The 22411-nt window shown below is 39.7% G+C and overlaps 1 protein-coding gene across 1 annotated transcript in view; it reads right to left on the bottom strand.

The window, feature by feature from the left end:
* lcor (ligand dependent nuclear receptor corepressor) overlaps positions 1 to 22411 on the bottom strand; it is a 111751-nt gene that overhangs the window by 36259 nt on the left and 53081 nt on the right. Inside the window, exons 2-3 of the mRNA XM_079553381.1 lie at positions 9932 to 9997; positions 1524 to 1603 (exon numbers count right to left, since the gene is read on the bottom strand). Of these exons, the coding sequence (XP_079409507.1) occupies positions 1524 to 1603; positions 9932 to 9997 (146 nt within the window). The remainder of the gene's footprint in view (positions 1 to 1523; positions 1604 to 9931; positions 9998 to 22411) is intronic.

The raw sequence follows: 22411 nt of genomic DNA on the forward strand, positions 1-22411 counted from the left end.
TTGATTTTAGGAAAGTAATTGTATTCTTAATACCCTCAAAGGAAACAGTAACTGTACCTGAATACAGATACTCAAAATGAGTATTCTAATTATGTGTATTCAGTTACTACCTAGCACTGGGTAGGATAGTTTTCATTTCATGGCATTCATACTCTAATGCTATTCAAGAGAAGAGCTCAAAGGCCATTTTCTCAGAATGATTTTTCTTACATAGTGGTGATGTAGTCTTAAATCTCTCAGATTTTTCAGTCCTGTACTTCTGTTTCAAGGTTTTTCAGAGGGATATTTTAATAAGTAATTTTTAACCAATGCCAAAAAAAAGAAAAAAAAGATTTAAAAAAAAAATCCAGATTTTTTCACCAGAAACATGTTTAGTGGCTCCCACACAGTGTTAATTTTGACAACGTATTTTAATTTAGTTTTAGTCTTTTGACGAAAATGTCTTTTAATTTTAGTCGAGATTTAGTCAAACCATTTTTTTGCCTCGTGGAAGACCCAGGAAACGGTGGTGGGACTATGTCTCCAAGCTGGCCTGGTGTCGCCTCGGGGTCCCCCCAGAACAGCTGGAGGAGGTGTGTGTGGACCGGGAAGTTTGGGCATCTCTGCTGAGACTGCTGCCCCCGCGACCCGGCCCCGGATAAAGCGGAAGAAAATGGATGGAATGGATGGATGGCATTTTTTTCAATTTTAGTCACAGTTTTGTCTCATAAAAAACATTGGATGTAGTTTTACTCCAATTTCAGTCCGCAAAAATATTACTCTGACTAAAATTACGACTAAATATTTTAGCCGACGAAATGAACACTGCTCCCACATGATGCAGGACCCTCTGCACCCCTTGAACCCCCACTTCCTGTATCTGCCATCAGGGCAGAGACTGGTGCTTCTAAAATGATGAACAAAGAGAGGGACCGCTTTATTCCAGCAGCAATTTTTGTTTTTTTATATAACAAGCTTCAGCTTCACCTTGAAGGCAGCAGGCTCTGTACTTTGTCTTTTGTGTTTTATGTACTGAAACCAAACCTAACCTTATTCAAAGGAAAAACAAGATATCTATAATCCTCTTTGAAATGCTTTTGTATCTAATACCATCAACAAATACAACCCATACATTTAACCCTGGCTCTATCCATTAACATTGGCATTTTTGGGTTTTTTACATCTGTCTGAAAATATTTAATGAAAGAAAAGTTGCAATTACATTATTTAGTTATATTATATATCAGAAATCCGCAGCAAAATGTTCAAAGTTATATCTGAAAACCCTTTGTTTTCTCTTCGCCTGCAATGTCTCATCTTAAATAATGATCATAATTATACGAGAATGTTGTCACATATTTACGCGGATTTTGTCCTTGGAAAGTTTGCATTCATTCTTGTTCAATGAATGTATAACAAACAGCCAACAGGAAGCAGCTATTGTCCACGAAAAACGTCGTTGCCTTCAAAATTAGCAGCAAATGTATGCGACATGTTGAGTTCAGTGGCTGCAGCTGAAGCGAATGTACGAAGCTGTGAGTTACCTTGACTTTCTCTGGTCTCAGGCAGCAGAAGAGACAGTTTTCATCCAGAGACCAGTCAGACACTTCCTCAGGCTCGCAATCTGCAACAAACAACATTCAAATGATATACACAGGGAGTCTATGAAATCGAATGGGTCCTAATCAAAGGTAAACATGAGACTACGGCCGGGCGATACAGCAAAAAAAAGACATGTTATTGACAAAAGCCTAAATGTGGTCGATGGGTTGACAACATCTGAAAACATCTGGATCCTAAATGCTAACAGCTTTAGGAAAAAATACATTGAGCAGGCTCTGAAAAGTCTCCCAGACTAGCCTACTTATTAACTGTCCACATACGCTAGGATCGAATGTCGCTTCTCTTTTTTATTTCTGTGGTTTTGATGACACAAATCCATCGTCCTCTGTGTTTGACCAAGTGGACGACCGCAGTGCAGCACTCAGATCAGGAGAGATCCAGCCAGGACTTTGTTCAGGAGAAGCTAGCTGGTGGTAAAGGCTTAAAGCAGTAACTCTTGCCCCTAGAGGCCACAAGCGCAACTGCAGGTGTCGTAGCAAGTTGTGATTTTTTTTTTTCTTATTAATTGTCTTGGAGATTAAATACTACGCTGACAGAAAAGGCGAAGGGAGAGATTGTACATCCAATTATACAATGGAAATAATATTTTTCACTCAAACTTGGCTGTAAATACTGTTTAAGTGGCGCTAGCCCACAGTTAGCTTTGCCCGTTAGCCTGTTAGCTTCTTCTTTGTGATTCTATTAGTGTGTATTGGTTGCTCCGGTCCGGTGGCAGTCAAGTTGCAGAGACAGCAGGGGGAGATGAAAGACCCTCCAATCATCCCATAAACATTTGTATTACCCCCAGAGGGACTATGAAAAGGATTTATTAAGGTAAACATGTTACTTAGTACTGCTTTAACTTTAAAGGAATAGCACTGTTTTCAAATACTGAGATATGTTCTTACCTGAGCTTAGACGAGTTTTATGTGCACCTGTCTGGTCTTTGTGCGTGCGCTCAGTCACGCAAAAAGACCAAAGGAGTTGTTAGCATTTAGCCTCTCCTCCTCTCCTCTATGGGGCCAGACGGGGGGGGAAGTTAGAAGCGACCAAGCTCTTCCCTTTAAATACGCGAGTAGTTACACGATCCAAGTATAGTTACACAAAATTAAATATGTCGATTTTCTAAGCGGATAAAAAGAAGTGCTCCTAAGGTGTAATTATGCCTTACAATATAGTTCCCCTTTTTATCCGCTTAGAAAATAGACATGTTTAATTTTGTGTGACTATATTTGGATCGTGTAACTACTCAAATAACTGTATTTAAATAGGGGAAACGTGGAAGAGCTTGGTCGCTTCTAACTTAACCTCCGTTTGGCCCCATAGAGGAGAGGAGGAGAGGCTAAATGCTAACAACATGTTCGGTGTTTTTGCGTCTTTTTACTCAGCACACGCAGAAAGACCAGCCACATCAACTCGTCTAAGCTCAGGTAAGAACATATCTCAGTATGGAAAAACGGTGGCCTGTTCCTTAAAGAGAGAAACAAACGTCAACTTCTCATAGAAAAGCTACACTCAAACCTTTTCACTTTGAGGAAGAAACTTCTCCCCGCTTGCCGCCGAGGACTCTATCCATGGACTCTATAATCGCTCATATTTATTCTTTTATTTTTCCTCCAACTGCCGCGATAACCAACCATCATCAGCGTCTCCCACAGACCGCGAGAGAAAGAGCTTAATGCACATATCACTGTGTGGCCTTCGTCTCTCGGTCACCGCCGCGCGGCACTAACAAAGACCGGCTCCTGTCTGCCGAGCCGTTACCGTGACAACGCTGGTGCCAAACAACTTTCAAAGGCAAGACGGCGAGAAGAAGCAGAGGTGCTGAATGCTGGAGAAATGCATCGTATGGATGCGCCAGCACTGGGCTTTCACATCTGAGAAATGGTTTAGACCAGTCAATAAAGTCAACGCCAGTTTAACCCCTGGTTCAATGTGACGAGCTGCTTATGGTTCGATTCTAGAGATAAAAGTAACATAATTGGTTGTACAATAAGAAAGTCAAAAGAGAAATATTCTTAAACTTGTTTTAAACCCTGATTTGGTCCTGAGCTGAACCAATCCTGAAAAGAAAAACAATATATTTTTCAGCTCAATAATTATTGTCATTACAAAACCGCTTAACCCCCGTCTGAACCAAACACATTCTCTCCAGTTCAACTTTACCCAAATCTAAAAGCTTCTTGAAAAAAGTGTCAAAATAGCGACGAAAACAAGAATGAAAACGCAACAAAAATGCAACAATAACACAATAAAAAAGTGACAGAAACATGACCAAAAATGTGACATAAACGCAGTGACAACACGACAAAAGCGTTTTGTAGGTCTTAGCTTTCAAATGAGGTGTTATTCTGGCCTATAGAGTGTAAGCTCCAGTCAAGTCGCTTTTAGATTTGGGTAAAGCTGAACTGGAGAAAATGTGCTCGGTTAAGGCAGGAGGTAAGAGGTTAATTTTTATAATACTAAACAATTTCACTGAAGTAAATTGTGTTTCATTGAGTGTCATGTTAATGGAAACTCGTGTGTTATTTTCGAACAAGGTTTATTGAGATTTACATTTTTTAAGTTTCAGTGGCATCACGTGGTTTTCAATATTATTGTTTATATATATTGAGACATATTCCTGCCTCAATATATCCAACTTTAGTTTAAACTGTTATCGTGGCAGGCCTGGGTTAATCTACCGTATTCTGTTCCAAAACAAACTTGCGTCATAATGCAGTTTAAGGGTAATACTATCCACATATATTTAAGTGATTCATGTTGTTGTGTTGATATTTTGGTGAACGGTAGGCAGTAGATGCATCTACGGCTGTGACGTTTGTTTAATTATTTTACAACGCAAGGGAAGCAATGCTCCATTTGTGAGCATAGTTTTTAGAACAAAATTATATATATATATATATATATATATATATATATACATATGTATCCTTTAACCTTTTCGACTTAAATGCTCTCAATCTGAGTGAACAAAAGCCCTTTTTCCCAGTTCTGTTCGGGCAAATGGAACAGTGAGCAACAAATGATCATTTGAACGCAAACTGTAAGAGCGTCATGACTATTATCATGAATTTAAAACCTCTTAAAGCCCTCTTAATGCCAACCAGTTTGGCACTAAAAGCTAAGACCTACAAAGCACATTGTCACCATGTTTATGTCATATTTTCTTCCCCGCTTTTTTTTGACGTTTTTTAGCCGTGTTTTTGCACGTTTGTGTTTTTTGTTTACAGCCTACAGGCCAGTGCAATGCCTTATTTGAAAGCTAAGACCTTGTAGTTTCTGAAAATATGTGTAAATTGTGGCTTGGCAGTTATAGCTGGTTAATACCACAGCCCTAAACGTGACAAGGCCATCAAAGCTCGCATAAACAACAAAAATGGACTTTGACAGCGCTCCAATGCTCCGAGATAAAACACATTCTATGCAAATCAATGTGAATGTCATTTTTGTACATAACCCTCCCCCTGTGTTCTGTGGAGACCTCATGTTCATTACCACAGAGGAGCCGCCACACGCAGGTGAACTCCCTGTTTCTCAGGGTCAGGGGTGAAAGGTCGAAGGCCATTGCCACACTTCCATTAACCCCCGGGCGGTCTCCAATTAGCTCCTCTCCTGCTGCTGGCATCACCACATGCACAGGTCTATAATAAAGCCTTTTATTTTGATTATAGATCTGTGGCTTTGGTGGTTCGGGAAAGAAGTATCTGCACTTTTGTGATCATTCTGAAAAGCCTTGCTACGTTTATTTATGTTTCCAAGCTCTCATCTAACTCATCTAAGAACCCAGGGTCTTAGTCTATAGTCTATTGTCAAAATGAACTTATCTGTATTTTTCAAGCACCCTTTTCTATTACCCCTGAGCCACTTGAAACACTTTACGTCAAGTGTCCATTCACTCTCGTTCTCGTATGCCAATATCGAGGGTGACCTAGGGGGGTGGAGGCAGTGCCTTGCTCAAGGACACTTCAACTGTTTGAGCAGACAAAGTTGAGATCAAACCAACAACATTAACTGAATTAGCCTTTAATCTTGGGGACTGTAAGTGTAAAGATAAAGAAGAACCAACATGTTAAATCATGAGGAGAGACAGAAACTAACACTGAGACTAATCCACTTCAGGACTAAGGTAAAGGTAGGGCTAAACCAGTATTAAGCAAGGACTAAACAAAAATATATTATGTATAGGGATGGGTACCGTTAAACTATACCAGCATGGTATCGGAAAACACAGTTTAGGTACTACTGGTATAAAAAAAAAAATATATGAATAAGTTTTGATGCCTGTTTGGTTCAGGGACAGCTTTACTTGGTGACTTGATTGTTTCACCTCAAATTAAAGATGAAATATTTAAAATAAATCTTTTTTTTAAAGGGGCTAGATGCAAGTTAGCCATATTATACTCACTACTGCCACCTCAGGTCATACGTGTAACTGCAGCTTCTATATTAAGCTTGTGCATGACGGCAATTCGGACCCGATTAACACCTTTTTGAGACAGTGCAGGATTTTAGAGGCAGTTGTGGTGAACAGGTCTGGGCTCATTCTAAACATTAGGACATTGTTGGAACATGTAGGGGGAGGAAAATCCATAATTTTGACATTTTTAAACTCTGTATAGTCCCTTTAATGGAATAAATGCACAAATAATTTAGTATAGGTATCGAGAAAAAAAAGGAACGGAATCGGGATAGAAACCCAAGCATTGTCAACCTCTTAACCTCCGCCTTAACCAATCGCATTTTCTCCAGTTCTGCTTTACCCAAATCTAAAAGCTTATCGACTGGTGCTTACAGCCTATAGGCCAGAGTGACGCCTCATTTGAAAGCTACATAAATGATCTAAACAGATCTTTTTTCTTGTTTTGTTGCCATGTTGCCGTGGCATTTCTGTCACTCTCTTTATTGTTGGTCTTTTGTGGCGTTGTTGTCACTTTTTCCATCACTTTTTTTGTCACATTTAATCACTTTTTAGTTGTTTTTTTGTCACTTTTTTGTCTAGTTTTTGTCACTTGTTTGTTGCTTTTAGATTTGTGTAAGAAAAATGTGATTGGTTCGGGTGGGGGTTAAGAGGTTAAAGCATGGAAGCTGGTAAATGAAATGGTACCCTGCCCTCATAATGAATTAAATGGTTATCATATTGCTATCTTCTGGTCTACAGACATACAAAGAGGTCCTCAGTTTACATATGTTTTTGTTCATTGTCATCTTTCTACGATAAAGGCGCCGAACAGTTCATGGGGACAGTCCTTGAAACCCCACAGTCCCACTTCAATCAAGGGAACCCCCTGCCTCCTCTTCTGGAGTGCTTTAAGAGTACCAAGAACTGCGAAAGGTTCCTGTGGTGGGAAAACGCGACCTCAAAAGTGCAATAATGCTGGGTATGACAACTAAAATAACCATTAAACCAGGACCAAACTGGGACAAACCACAGCTACGAGTCATTGACTAAAAGACATCTGTGAAGCGATTTCAAATGTCCATCAGTGATTTAATTGATGTTATCTGCCTAAACATGACCATAACTCCCACAACCCTGTGCGATTTTCATCAAACCGCGCGTATAACCTTCGGGGGCCAGAGCAGCGCCTATGTGTGCGTCTCTATAGGAGCTGCATGGATGTAATGCATGAGTGAAAACGACGCCTGTGATCCAGAAATATTCTAAAAATGCCTTAAGTTGGTGGGGGAGGGGGTCACATGACTGAGGACGCCATGCTGACCTGCTTTTTTTTTTTCTGCAGAAGACACAGGGAAACTGGCTTCGCGGCTCATGATGTAGATGTATTTGATTGTTTCATGAGCACATTTGTTTGCTTCACTGCTAGAATTATAAGCATTTCAGTGAATGCTCTGCTCCATCTAACCCGATCCTCATTCTCTCACGCAGCAGACTGAATTTCACCGCATCTGTAAAGACTGTGTGCAGCTAAATTCAACCAGGAAGACTGTGTTTCCAACCTCCTGGAGCCAGTCTGCTGCTGTCACTCCATTTCCCTTCCATCATCCTTCCGTTTGGCTACCTCTAGGTGCTCCGGTTTCCCCCATTAACACAAAACATGTAAAGTCCTCCCAATAGGTGATTCTCTGTCGCATCACTTCATTTACGTTTAAATAAAATACCAGAGTCCTTTCATTAATTGTGTGTGTTTGGTCCAAGTGCTGCCCTCTACTGTTCTGACTGACTTCTTGATCATCATTAGCCTCTATTGACTGTGAAAACAGGGGAGCAAAGCGACCTCATTAATATGCATGACATCATCAAAAGTATCGATATCTGAAAAAAAGTATCGTATCGTCCTGCAAAATATCGCGGTATATCACAAAATCGATATATTGTCACACCCCTATTCACAACACTTATTGTCAATCCAATATTGCTCATATGCAGGAAAGTTTCTGGTTGATGCAATATTACCCAGGAAGTACTGATTAAAGCGCTGAAACTGTAGAAGAAAAAAAATGCAAATTTAACAGGATTATCAGAGGAATGAATACTCAAAACTGCATGAATGAAGTGAAAAACTTCTCCAGATATGTTTTGGAAGAGGGAACAACAGTCTAATGTGGTTAAAGCTGTCAATGTCCCCTTTAAAGTTCCTGTCTGTGGCCAAACTCTCTTCCCTAGGCTGACTGGCATGTTTGCCGACATATATATGTTTTGCCGTGCAGCTCTGGTCACATGGTTTACAAAATCATACATATAAAAATAATCAAATGGTGGAAATCATTGAGAATGAGGATGCTCCCTGAATAGAGAGTGACATGTAAGTCTAGTTGAAATAATAATGCATCTATTATACAGCGCTTTTCTGTGGTGATGTAGGTTTGACTGACAGACGCGAGGCTGCCAATCTGACCACCACCAACCACTCACTCTCATCACATTCATTCACAGGCAGTGGGTGAAGTGTTTTTCCCAAGGGCACAACCGCCAACCACTCGGTCATAAGACCATCTGAGCCACTGTCGCCCCATAACAGTGTCAATTTTGACAACATATTTGAATCTAGTTTTAGTCTTCTGATGAAATGTTGTGTAATTTTGTCAAGATTTAGTTTTAGTCGACATGTATATTTAAGGTGACCAAATTTAAAGGGATATTTCAGGATTTTTGACATAGGGCCTCATTTCCTAGTTATCCAGAGTGTTGCTGATTTCTGGAGATATTTTTTTTGTTATTCATGCAGTTCTTATATTTGAAGAGTTTCGTGGCGCTAGGCTAGTACAAGGCTAGCACATTTCTATGGTATCAGCTAGCCTGCATTAAAACAGTCTGACACATACCACAGTGCACCTGAGGCAAATCACTTATAACGCCAGACTAACTATATAAATGTTTGTGTCGAGAGAATCATTTTTGGAATATACTGTAACTGACCTTGCATCACATGAATGATCGCATTTTGAGGGACTACTTTCTAAGCAGATCACTCCACCGCTGCGTAGCTTATACAACCACGAAACTGCTCATATATAATTTATTTGAAATGCAAAATGGTTAAAATTATTCTATCAACACAGACTTTTATATCGTTAGTCTGGCGTTATAAGTGATTTGCCTCAGGTGCACTGTGGAGCGGGTCAGACTGTTTTTAATGCAGGCCAACTGATGTCGTAGAAATGCGCTAGCCTTGCATTAGGCTAGCGCCACGAAACTCTTCAAACATAAGAACTGCATAAATTACCAAAAAAATATCTCCAGAAATCAGCAACACTCTGGATAACTAGGAAATGAGGCCCTATGTCAAAAATCCTGAAATATCCCTTTAAGATAATTTTTTATTTGGACATTTTAGTCTCATGAACAACTTTTAATTTAGTTTTAGTCCCATTCTAGTCACTAAAAAAATACTTGGACTCTAATTATGCCCGCCTTTTCATATCATTTAACACAAGCATATTGTTTAGACACATGCAGTATTAGTAGTACAAAAAACATAAAGGGTAAGGGGTATAAGGCAGTTGCGAAAGCCTGAATGAAGCATCATAAAAGGACCTTTAATCTGTTCAAGATTTGGCCCAAGGAGAGGGGATAATTAGTCCAAGAAATCCATCATTACTGACGTCTAGTTTATCTGACGCCAAAGTTGATCTAATTAATACACTGACTCTTTTGTCTCTCTTTGGTCCTCCTCCAGGCCTCAACTTCCCCGGCAGCTCTTACCTCAGCATCCTCCCGTACATTCAATTCACAGTCCCCTCTCTGTATGTGTAATCCATCCGCAAACAAAATAAATATAAATTGCTGTCTCTGTGACGGACCCGATTCTATCCCCCTGGTCACCGGCGGGGCAGAAACAATGTTACATTCAAAGGCACGACGTTGTGGCGTTGTGTGTTTCCTTACCTTGAAAAAGAGTGATATCTTTTATTAGTCCAGGCCCGAACAAACCTTCCAAGATGCTTTCAAATCCTGCAAAGACAAGAGACGGACATGACGTGAGTTCAATGTGGAATGCGTCGTAACGAAAGACGAAACAAGGGACTGGATTGACAGAAAAAAAACCTCCAGCGTGCGAATGGTGAATAATGGCATTGAATCTCAAAACCTGCAACTGCAAAAACAAGTCTGAAGATAAAAGTAAAGGACCAACAATCCAGTCTCCTCCAGTAAGAAAGGGATGATCTCAAAGAAGCCAAAATGTAATAGGCAAATGCAATCAATAAAATTCAGACGCCATTCAATACAAGCAATGACCTCCTACAAATGCGGTGATAGTTTAAACCCAGTGCTGTATTTCCCGGGTTCCTCCACCTTAAAAATAAAATGCAGTTTCTCATAATCAGAGCAGCAAAACAAAAACATACTCTTTTTTTGGTAGTTTATTTTGTTATCTGACCCCCAATTCATAAGTACTGTATAAACAAACAATTATGGAATCAAAGCAGAAAGTAAAATGATATATCAGTGCCGTGTGGTCCCCCGTGGGTCCTGAGCACCACTTTGGGAACCCCTGCCTTATCTAACACCTAATCCAAACCTAAAGCTTCGTGGGACCAAACATTTGGAGCGCGGCAGAGGCCTAACACGGTTAAAAGCTCAAATGTTTAGCATAACATGTAGGGAAAGACCAATGACAACACGAGATTCCCAGAGCACCAAAACTTTTAGCAATATTATACTGTAATGCCACACCTCATCAAAAACATCACTCGAGTGGTGTTTAGTTTCATTATGCTGTTGTAATCATGCATGTTTTAGTTCTGCCTCCCTCTTCAGCCAGCCCAAACTCCAGTGTACGATCCCCATGAAGCTCCAATGTCATCACACTTCCATGGATAAACTCTCCTTCCCGCAATGAACATCACATGAACCAGTACTTATTCTTTTTTTTTTAATCATTTTGTTTCTGCATGTTATCACACAAATACCAAAGGCTAAAGTGGGATGAAGTAGCTTTTCGGACTCACATTGTGAAAGAGTGGATCAGGGAGACATATTTTCACACATGGATTGCTCACCGCAGAGTCCAGATCTTAACCCCCATTGAGAATCTTTGGGATGTGCTGGAGAAGGCTTTGCGCAGTGTCACACTCTCCCATCATCAATACAGGATGTTGGTGAAAAATGAACGCAAAACACTGGATCTTTTGACATTGCAGAAGCTTATTGAAACAATGCCACACCAATAATTATTAGAGCACGGGATCTTTTTCTTGTGGCGACTTATTTTTATTGAGGTAGTGTAAGTAAAGACCTTTAATCATTTGCAGTGTTATTACATTAGAAAAGCAGAAGAAAATGATATTTATCTTACCATCTATTTCAAGACCCCAAAAGGGCTCATGCATGTCATTTGGTCAGATAAGTGACCTTTACAAAAGATTGGCCTTCAAGTCCGACAGCCGATAAAGCCTTGGAAAAAATGTTCTTCTATTTTTTTTTTTCCTGCAAAGAGCCACAGAAGCAATTGTAATTTCCTTCTTATTCCCAGTAGTTTGCATGCAGCTTTAACACAGTGCTCCGGTGTCACTCAGTCCATATTAACTGTAAACAGTGGCTGTGCTGTTGCCTGGAAACCACATACAGCGAAACATAAATATCATTGAACCCATCCCCCCAAAAAACACACTATATTCAACCACCGATCTCATTATCAGCACAAAGAAAAAGGCAAAAAAAAAAAAAAGAGAAAAAACCAACGGAACCCGATATACGAGAGGACGAGCACAAAGGGAGGCGTGTCAGAGTGCTACGATAAAACAATGCGGAAGAAATTATTTATTTTTGACTCCTGCTTTGACAAATATCAGCTTAGTCTTGGTTTAGTGTAGTTTAGGCCTAGACAGTTAAATATTGATTAAGTCCTGAATTTTAACATAAAGTAATATTACAGCAAACCATTAGGAGTTGTAGTTAATGTGTTAAAGGCTCCAGATAACTTTGTCGACTCATAAAAACTGAATACAAGAGACTAAAGTCATAAGAACTTCCAGTGACACAACTTAAAAGAGCCTTGTATCACTTAAACTCACTGCTGTAGGAACAAATCTGTGCTTTGTTACTCCACAATCACCACGGCGGGTCACAGGCCACATATAATAGAATTTTTTTTCCAATAAATGAATAATAATAAGCTGTGATTTGGTCAAAACCCCAACTTGACTGTAGCTTCATTAATCACAACAGCTTACACTTGTATTGCACTTTACAAGCCTGTGTTCCTCAAAGTGCTACAAAGTAGTCCTTATTCATTCACTCCACACTCGGTGGAGGTAAGCTGTTATTGAAGCCACAGCCGCCCGGGGGCAGACTGTCCATTTACCACATGGCTATATAATGTGTTGTTCATATCCTGGGCTCTTATTATGTCAGTGCCCTCTGCTGGACATGTGTGGAACTCTTTCCTTTTTCTAAATGTAATGCTACAATGAGCATTCTGGTTATTCTTTAAAAATTCATAATGCCACACAGGAATGGGCTAGAGACTCTTTTTTTCTTTTTCTTTTTTTACATACTCTGGAATTTATGCTCTACAAGGCCGGATTAAATCATCTCGCAGGACGGATCAGGCCCGCTTTGACACCCCTGTTTGACAGCCTTGCTTTTTTGTCTTTTTTAATATTGACCGTTTCCATCAAGCGAGTTCCAGGCAATTTGTCATTGTTTATGTCCAACTCTCTTAACATTCACAATTTGACAGATATTTAATTTAATTTCATGTACAGTATTTACAATAAACAAATAAAAAAAACATCATATTCCTGCTCGTTCAGATCAAATATCTCTCTTATTCAAAACAAGAACCGCACGAAACCCCAGGACTAAAAAGCGGGTCTGACCCAGAGCTGAACGAGGCCTAAACTAAAACACCTCTGATAAATACTGCAACACCTCACAAGAACTACACGAAACCAAGATATTAATCCAATGAATCATTTAGTGCAATGATGGGAATTTTCAATTTTGTAATGTATTAGGCAGATTCTCTGTTTATAACTTGTGTGGAGAATGAACCCTTTCCCTCATTGATTCGCACAAACAAACGTACAAGCCGCCGAGCTATTTAGTTGTTTACCATTTGTTGAAAATCCTGCATTTTGTCCCCGGAATCAACAACAAGCTCCGGATTTGAATCAATCTTCTCATTCCGACCCCCTCTCTCCCTCGCTCTCTCTCACTTCAAACCCTTCGGAGAAACACACACTTGGCTCCGAACGCATTAGGCCTCATTATCCTCGCGCTGGCTCCGCTCCAAATACAAATTAAGTCGAGTTATTCCTTAAAAACCTCCCAAGTCCAGTCATGTGCTGGCTACACCCCCCCCCTCCCTACACCGCACCCGCCATTTCCATTTGGTCATTACATCTCTACATACATAAATTTAACCCCGCCATTGATTAATTCACATGTTTTGACAGCCAGCCAATGTTTTTTTCTGCTCAAATGAACGCGCTGGAAACTCCCCTCTCATACATACATAGATGGATACAGTATGGTAAGAATATACGCCCACACACATCACAAACTTGCCTTAAACCTGCACATGCAAAATTCATGCGGCCTACAAAGGCGGCTTTGATAATCAAAAAATGGAAGCTTCAAAGATTTTTTTTTTCCCCCTTCCTCGTCGTTCCAGCTCCGTTCGGTTTCTGCGAGAGAGATTTACTGCAAGCTTTTAGATTTTGTGTCTTAAGAATCTGTGATTAGGATAAAAAAAAAAGAAGAAGAAGAAGAAGAAGAAGTGGACCATAGGATTTACAATCCGCTGGAAAATGCAAAGAAGATACAAACAGATACAAAAATTGAATGACTCTTTAAATAGACTATGTCGAGTTTAAAAAATGAAGTACTTTCCTCCCCCTACATGTTTCAACAATATCCTAAGGTGTAGAATGAGCGCAGACATATTTACTACAAGTGCCTCTAAAATCCTGCACTGTCACTCAAAAATGTGTTGATTCGGGTTAATATAGAAGGTGCAGTTACATGTATGGCCTGAGGTGGCAGTAGTGAGTATAAAATGGCTAACTTGCATCTAGCCCCTTTAATGTTGCTACTATCCCCTTTTTTGGACCTGCACAAAATCCCTTTTTGAGTAAATTTGGGGAATTTGTTTTATAACCTTGAAGCATCATTGCATTGTGGACTTGTGGAGGTATACAGCACCCGTTAAAAGTTTGAAGACACTTTTAATGTATCAGCTTTTCATTATTTTCAACATTATTTCTTACTGAAGTCATACATCAACATACGGGATTATGTAGGAAACAAAAAAGGGGTGAAATAACTGGAAATATCTCGTCATTTCCTCAGTGAGCTTCTGAAATGTTTTTTAACAGTCTGTGGTGCAAAAATCATTTCTGGAAGAAAAAAACAATACACAAAAAAAGTGTTTCCAAACTTTTGGCGGGTACTGTACATTATTTATGTCTGTGATTTTTGACAAGCTTCTTTACGTGTCACAATGGACCAGCATTAATTCAGTCTCAACACTTGGTGGTGGTAAGCCTCACTGTCGCCACAGTTGCCCTGAAGAACAATGAAATAAGATAAGATAAGATAAGATAAGATAAGATAAGATAAGATAAGATAAGATAAGATAAGATAAGATAAGATAAGATAAGATAAGATAAGCCTTTATTGATCTCACAAAGGAGAAATTCACTTGTTACAGTCGGCGTTCAAGAAGATCACTCAGAGTTAATAAAGTGTAGCTGATACAGAGATTATTGCACATGTTACTTTACAGTCTTATTGTACAGTCTGACAGCAGTGGGGATGAAGGCTTTGCGGTAGCGCTCTGTCCTGCACTGAGGGTGTCTCAGTCCGCCACTGAGAGAGCTGCACAGCTCTTCTACAAATAGCTGCCAATCTGCTCCTGTGGCAGCACTAGCTACTTACCATTCACACACATGCAACATTCATGCAATCTTGCCAAAGGAAAGTATGCTTAAAGCAGTACTTAGTAACTTGTTAACCTTAATAAATCCTTTCCGTAGTTCCTCTGGGGGTAATACAAATGTTAATGGGATGACTGGGGGTCTTTCATCTCCCCCTGGTGTCTCTGGCCAGAAAACCATGCTTGCAACTGCGACCCGGATCACCAATACACACATCAAGAAGAAGAAGCTAACAGGCTAATGGGCAAAGCTAACTGCGGGCTAGTGCCACTTAAACAGTATTTACAGCCAAGTCTGAGTGAAAAAAAAAAATCTCCATTGTGTAGTTTGATGTACAGTATCCCTCTCTCCCTTTGTCTTTTCTGTCAGGGTAGTATTTACGTTCACGGACAATTAATGAGTAACAAAACGCAACATGTTACGACCTGCAGTGGCGCTTTTTGCCTCTATGGGCATGAGTTACTTAGATCTGCTTTAAAGGCACTACACCAGATTTAGTTTTTCTTGTTATAGAACTACATTAGTTTTGTCCCCTTTGTGAAGAAAGCTATAGGAATACATTTGGGCCACAATTAACATTTTAATTTACTAGCTTCTTCTTTCATTGTTTGTAATTTTAAAAATCATCTAGAGATCCTTTAAGTGCTACAAGGTTTGCATCTGTAAAACAACTGTCTTCTGTCGCACAGCCTGGATGTTACTGGTTGATGTTGATATGGGAAGGGTTTAAAACTGATTGCATCATACACGGTGTAGGGCAGATCTTGATCTTGGTTCACAGGCAGTGTCTGGCTGCAGGATTAGCCCTTTATACATGTTATGGGCTGATGGGGGAAACCAGCGCTTCTCAATCGACACCCACCCAGACAATAACACGCAACTCCACAGAAAAAGGGCTTAGTGTGACATAACATTTACAGTTTTGTGCTTTATGTTCTGCTGTCAATGTGCTAAAGAGATTTTCACAATTTCACCTTTGTCCAAATGAAATATCAAAAGAGAATCCGCAGTCTGCATATTCTGAGACAATTATCGCTTTTTGTGTTGAATTTGCCGATGACGAACGCCGCAGTGTGAAGTACCTTTGCCCACATTGACTGCTCTTAGTCTGTTCTATACGTTATTTAAGCTCTAATGGAACAATTATGAAACTCATTCAAACAGAATCACAGTAATCACTGGTATAAAAGAATGGGGCCGTATATGATAAGGTATATATTATGATCTTTGTCTAACATAATTGCATATCATGTAATGTAAAGCGGCAATTTTTGTTATAAGGATGAGAATATGTGAACGAGATAGGAGGAGGAGGCTATTTTAATGTAAGCAGTGAGTTTATTAGCAGGTGCAGACACTTTAAGATCTTTTACTTAAAGTCAGAGTCAACCTGAAGAGAAAGCTTTATTCTCACTGGGACACTTTGGACTAGAATCCTAAAAAAAAGTAATAAACAAAGGTTCTCGAGCTGTTATTTGTAGTCTGTACAGCTAAAGTTTTGGACGTTTCGCCACTCATCCAATAAGCTTCATCAGCAACACTATCTCGGACTTTTAAAGAGAAGTGGGAGGGGTTATAATTTTTAAATATCTGGCAAAATGGTATGCCATTTTTGGAACCTTTTACAATCTTAGTTGGAAGTGATACACAAGATATGAAAGGAACATTATTGTCTTAGAAGAATCTTATCAAGAAATCAACGGGTGCTCCTCTCATTGGTGTAGGGACCTCTTGCTACTGTATTTTTTGACCTGGAAAAAGATAAATATGACTTAAGAGGTCAGCCATCTCAATTTGATGCCACATGGGGCACCGTAACTATACTAAAGCTTTTATACTATACCAGCGTTTGTTTGTTTATTACTGATTTATTGGGTTTAAAACTAAAAGAGGGAGGCATTGTTTGAGGGATCCTGGATTGATTTGGAATTACATTTCTGACAGAGGACTGTAACTTAAAGGGGGCACTACTTTTTATGTGAACAAAAAAAAAAACGTTATTTCCCTCCTGGAACCAACACCTTCACCTCCGCCATAAGGGGCTGGTGGATGGATGGATGGATGGATGGATGGATGGATGGATGGATGGATGGATGGATGGATGGACAGTGTGTATTAGCGCCTTTCCTTTCCAACCCGGTGGCCACTATGACGCTTCAGAATCAATTTAATTTCAGGTTTTTCAAGGTTTTCTGGTGGGTTTTCTGGTTAGAATGTATATGCGTAACCATAGAGACGGTTCAATCGGCAGTGAAAACCTGCCAGAAATCATAAAAACAATTGATCCTGGAGCGTGTTAGGGGCCACCAAGATGGAAAGTAGAGGCACTAAGCTAACCACCATACAGCCTCTGGGTCACTGAAAGGTCAAATCCGAACTAAAATTAACCTTTTTTTTTTTACATAAGAAGTTGCATAATGCACCTTTAAGAATGAGATATGTTGTTATTTTGCTCCGCATATGACCGCAGGGGGAGGGTTTTTTCTTTTCCTTTTTTAATTAAGTTTTATCAATCTATTGTATTGCTATATTTTTTTTTTTTATGGGTTTTTGTCATTGGGAGGGAAAAAACAAAACAAAAAATCAAAGTATTTGTTCATGTGGGAGGGGTTTGACTTGTATCAGTACCATCCATCTTTGTTCTAAAAAAAAAAACACTCTCAACCTACTCTCAAACCTTAAATGACTTAAATAGAAGTGAAAATGGCAAGAGTTGTCGCTGTAGTGTGTTGTAACGTGTGACGGCGCTGTCTTTAAAACATGATCAGAGCCGCCTTCATCTGCTTTTACTGCAAACACGAGCGTCGGGGAAATCCACACTCGCTACAACGAATCAAATGTGTCAGAAAAACACCCCTGGTCCCAACGCCGCAGCGCTGCCACCCGGCTCAAAGGTACTCAAGAATTCATGAACACCAGAGAGAGAGAGAAGAATCTCAGTTACAACATGAGCACAGGCACTCGAGTGGCCTTCTTCAATGCTCAAATTGCCTACAGTACGAGCCATATTTTGCCAGTAACTAGAGGCGGGTGTTCTTAACAGTCAGCTGACAAATCCAACCATTTTGCACATAGATTGGGGCTATGATCTTGACTAATATCAGTCTAAAACAACTATTTCAATCTAGGTCCCAACGAATAACACAAAAACTGCTTTGTTTATTCTTTCTTTTTCTTTCTGAGAGTAATTAAGGATTACACAACAGCTTAATTAAAACCTGAAATGCTACTCAAAACATATTAGCTCCACGAACAATTGTTTCTTAAAGCCACACCGCGTAGAATTTTACCTATAAAATAAAATGGAAATATAAGCTTTTCTTTTATGACAGATATTTTCAGCATTGAAAAATATCTCAAACAAATATGTGATTTTGCTGTGAGCGGCTCAGCTCTCCTAAGACATGACATAACTTTACAGGGAGTGGGTACGTCTCCAGCAGAATTTGAGATTTAGACAGGTCAGGTCCTCATCCAAATCCATTCTTTGATTACCCACTGCAGAAATAGCATTTTCTGTGTCGAGCTGGTCATTAGAAAAATGTTTTGTACTGATGGCAACAGCATAGTCCAAAATGTTGCGCAGTGTGCCTTTAAATACTATATTAAAAATGTTGAGTCTTTCTTAAATGTAAATAAATGTAAATATGTCATAAACATGTCCATATTCCAAAACAATGTCTCCAAAAAGCATTGGAGGAGGCAGCACAAAACCAAACCCGCTGCCCCCTCTCTATATATAGGTCTGCATGGCGTTTTAATAATTTAGCAGGAGCCTCTGAAGTGCGCGGGGCCTGATCAAATCAATAGCTCATTAAGTCTAACAGGCTTCAGAGGAGCAGGAAGTGGAAGGGGACGCTAACACCACTGGACATAAACGACACAGGGAGACGCAGGACTGAGGGCTGCTCAAATAATGTAGTTATTTATTTCACTTATTTCAATATTATAACACTCAGTATCCTTGCACTCAGTATATCTTAATTACTTGGTTGGTTTGTTTAAATGAATCTCAGCTTGTAAAACGTTTTGGTGAATTGTCGTTGTTTTGCAAAATGTGATGCGTATCAAAACTTAAGTCCTATCAGGAACCAGGAAATACGACCATATTAGTCCAGTGCTCCGGTCTCTGCACTGGCTTCCTTTCATGGTTTAGCACCAAAGTCCATCTCTGACATGTTAGAGCCGTATGAACCATCTCGGGCCTTGAGAACTTCACGGAGGGGTCTCCTGGTGGTTCCCAGAGTCAGGACTAAACACGGTGAGGCTGCGGTTCAGTTTCGTGCAGCTAAAATCTGCAACAGTCTTCATGAGGATGTGAGAAAGGCCTCAACTCGGACAATGTTCAAATACACCCATTCATATGACAAGTGGAAGTATTTTGTCTGCACTCTTGCGTTTTACTGTAATTCATTAATTTCTATGTTGTTTTATGGATTGATTTAATCCGTTTTCTTGTCATTTCATGCAACTGTGAAGCACTTTGAATTGTTTTCAGTATGAGCTGTGCTCTACAAATAAACTTGCCTTGCCTTGAGTTCTTTTTGATCCATCTCATTTAGTTGCGTTTAAGTTGTTTGATTGACAGGTTTACCGGTTGTTTGGACCCAATCTGGCTCTGAGTTTGTCCTGGTTGAGTCCTGTTTTGCTTTAAAGATAAAAATTAATTTAAGTCAGCTAGATACACTTTGGTTATCAGTGTTGCTTTTAAAGTGCAATATAAATAAAGTTGGATTGGATAAAACCTATGCACACACTTATTAAAGGAGCTGCTTCCAATTTTTTTCTCGTGGTAGCGATTCCTTTTGCCCTCATGCTGCATAATCTATTCTTCAACATTTGTGGAGAAAAAAAAAGAGACCACTGAGCACTGTCTGTATAATGAATTACTTTTGGTTGTTACAACGGGTTATTTCTTGTTAGCAATACAAGAACTACTAGTTAGGAAAGTTAGGTTTGAACAATGATAGTTTTAGTGATCATGGTTTAGGCCTTTAAATTCACCCAGAGGAGAAAAACTGCAATAGAACAGGGAGGATTTTTGTCTTTTGGCGCCTGTTTTTGACAACTTCAAAACCCTTCTCCTACCTGACAAACGATTATTAATGAATATCAGTGGACAACACAGACATTAGAGCAACCATTAACGCTATACCAACTTCTACATTCTCTCCACATTATGACATTGCTAAGGAAGCATTTTATTTTGCTCATATGTTTTTGCATTTTGAACCGTGCTACAGTAAAAAAGGGACACCACATGACCCTCAGCTCTCAGGCAGAAGACAGTGCTAGTAATCTATTCTCTTCACATTATACATCATACGCTCTGACGCTGAAGCATAGAGTACACTTCAATCTTAAGGGGATTTTTATATCTTTGTAAATGCGGCGTGAACGAGCTGCTCCCTCTTCACATGGACTATATGTTTGGATCTTGTTTTTACTGTATTAATGTTATCCTTATGAAAGTAAGATAATAATGCATTTGATTCTAATAGGGCTGCATAATATAATACTAAGTCACAGCACTATAACGTGACGCATATCAATACCACAAACCACAACACGTCACTAAAGCACTAAGTGACGTGTTAGTGCTTTAGTGACGTTCTCTTCATTTCACAGCTCAAAGTCCCTTCACTACGCAGACAACCAACTCCAAACTCTCTCTGTTGCTATTTGAATCTGGCTAATCTTTTTTTCCATAATAACATTTCATGCAACTGCAATAACAATAAACATAACCATTATTATTGTGAATGTCTTACTTTCTATACACTGTTTACCTATACCTAAGAAGGTGCAGTTTATTCAAAGAAGTCCTTCGTCTTTAAGTGTTTTGATGGAAATGCCACAGCAGCGAGTCTCGACCTTCTCCCGTAATTACAGCGCTTTCCACTTTACTTTCAATGCCACTTTTGTAGAAACGCAAAATTCCTCGTCAAATCATGTGCTTCCCTTCAACAAAAGAGCTGCGCGAGATCTGGTTCTTGACTTAACAATGCACAGAACATGCTTTTGGCCGTGTATTTTTTGTGTCGAAAATATTGCTGGATTCTCTTGAGAAAGAAAGGCAAAAGCATCAAAGATATTGTCCGTGTCTTTCTTCTCGGCAGGAATCGGCAACGGTGGGAAAAGTGCCGCGTTTTCCGTGGCACCGGCGCTCTTTGAAAGAACAAATACAAGAATAAAAGCTTGTTTACTAAAAGTCGGCGGCACCTCTGGCGTGTGCGGCATGAATAAAGTCCTCTGTACAAAGGAACTTGCTAGATTTCTCTGGCTCCTATACTGCTAGCCAGCACAGCGGATGGTGTTAGCAGCATCAGATGTAAATGCAAATAAGTGAAACTATAGTCCTAAAGTTCAGAATTCTGAGTTCAAACCTTTTAGACACTCTTTAAAGAGGGGGTATTAAACTGTGCAGATATTTGGTAATCATCTATCTTACACTTTGTTGGCTAGAAAATGTAATATTGATCTAAAACAGCTCAAACAAAATATCCAGTACTATCACTTCTGCCTGTGCAGCTCGTGCGGCTGCAGTGAAGCTATGGCAGATGTTTTTTTTACTTCGCAATGAAAGGATAACTCCGGACAAGAGATGGAGAGGTGACGTCAGAACATTCTTGGACATTTAGGAACTCAGGGGGAGCTTGGAACAAGATTGTAACAGCTCATATCTCCATGAAAACTGCATTTGACTCATATTCCAATGCCACTAGTGTGAACTGTCAGGAGCAAGTGGGCGACTGACTTGGCTCAGCATCTGCAGATCATGAGCCCGTTTTATGGTTGTGGCAATAAAAGCTATTCTGATTCTGATTCTATACAACTAGGCTCTAAGATCTGTTGGCCGGCCAATATATCGGGCCGATATTTGGGGATTTTACAATGTCAGCTATCGGCCGATCTAGCACCAAAGCCGGTATCTCCAGAAGCAAAAGTGTTAGAGACTTTACATGGGAAAGAGCGGAGTTGTGGCTTTAAAATGAGTCCTCCCACAATGTCCTACGACTCAGGGGAACAGAGAAACATCGCAATAAAAATTGGTTAGCCACAAGTTTGTTAAATACAAGTTTCACAAAACCTCAGTGAATGTGGACATTTTGAAGCAGTTCTGAACCTGGAGAATTAAATCGCGGAGTTAGTTTCACCGCAAAAATGCAGTGGCTAGCAACAGTACGCTAATGCTAGCGGCAGCACCTAATCAAAGCTTGGCCACTGCAGGAGGGGCCAAATATTAGTTTTTACAGGATTAAAAATGGGCCAAAAATATCGGTCAAAAAAAATCGGCCAAGCATATCGGCATCGGACAATAAATATCCCAAATAATCCGCATCGGCCTTAGGAAAACCCATATTGGTCGACCTCTACTTTATGCCACTGAAGCAAAACACATAAACAATCACAATCTCTTCCTCTAAAACTACATTGATATACTAAACATGGAACACAATTTTCTTCTGTAAAATAGCAAAAA

Source organism: Gobius niger (assembly GCF_951799975.1).
Source record: "Gobius niger genome assembly, chromosome: 3".
In the NCBI taxonomy this organism is placed as follows: Eukaryota; Metazoa; Chordata; class Actinopteri; order Gobiiformes; family Gobiidae; genus Gobius; species Gobius niger.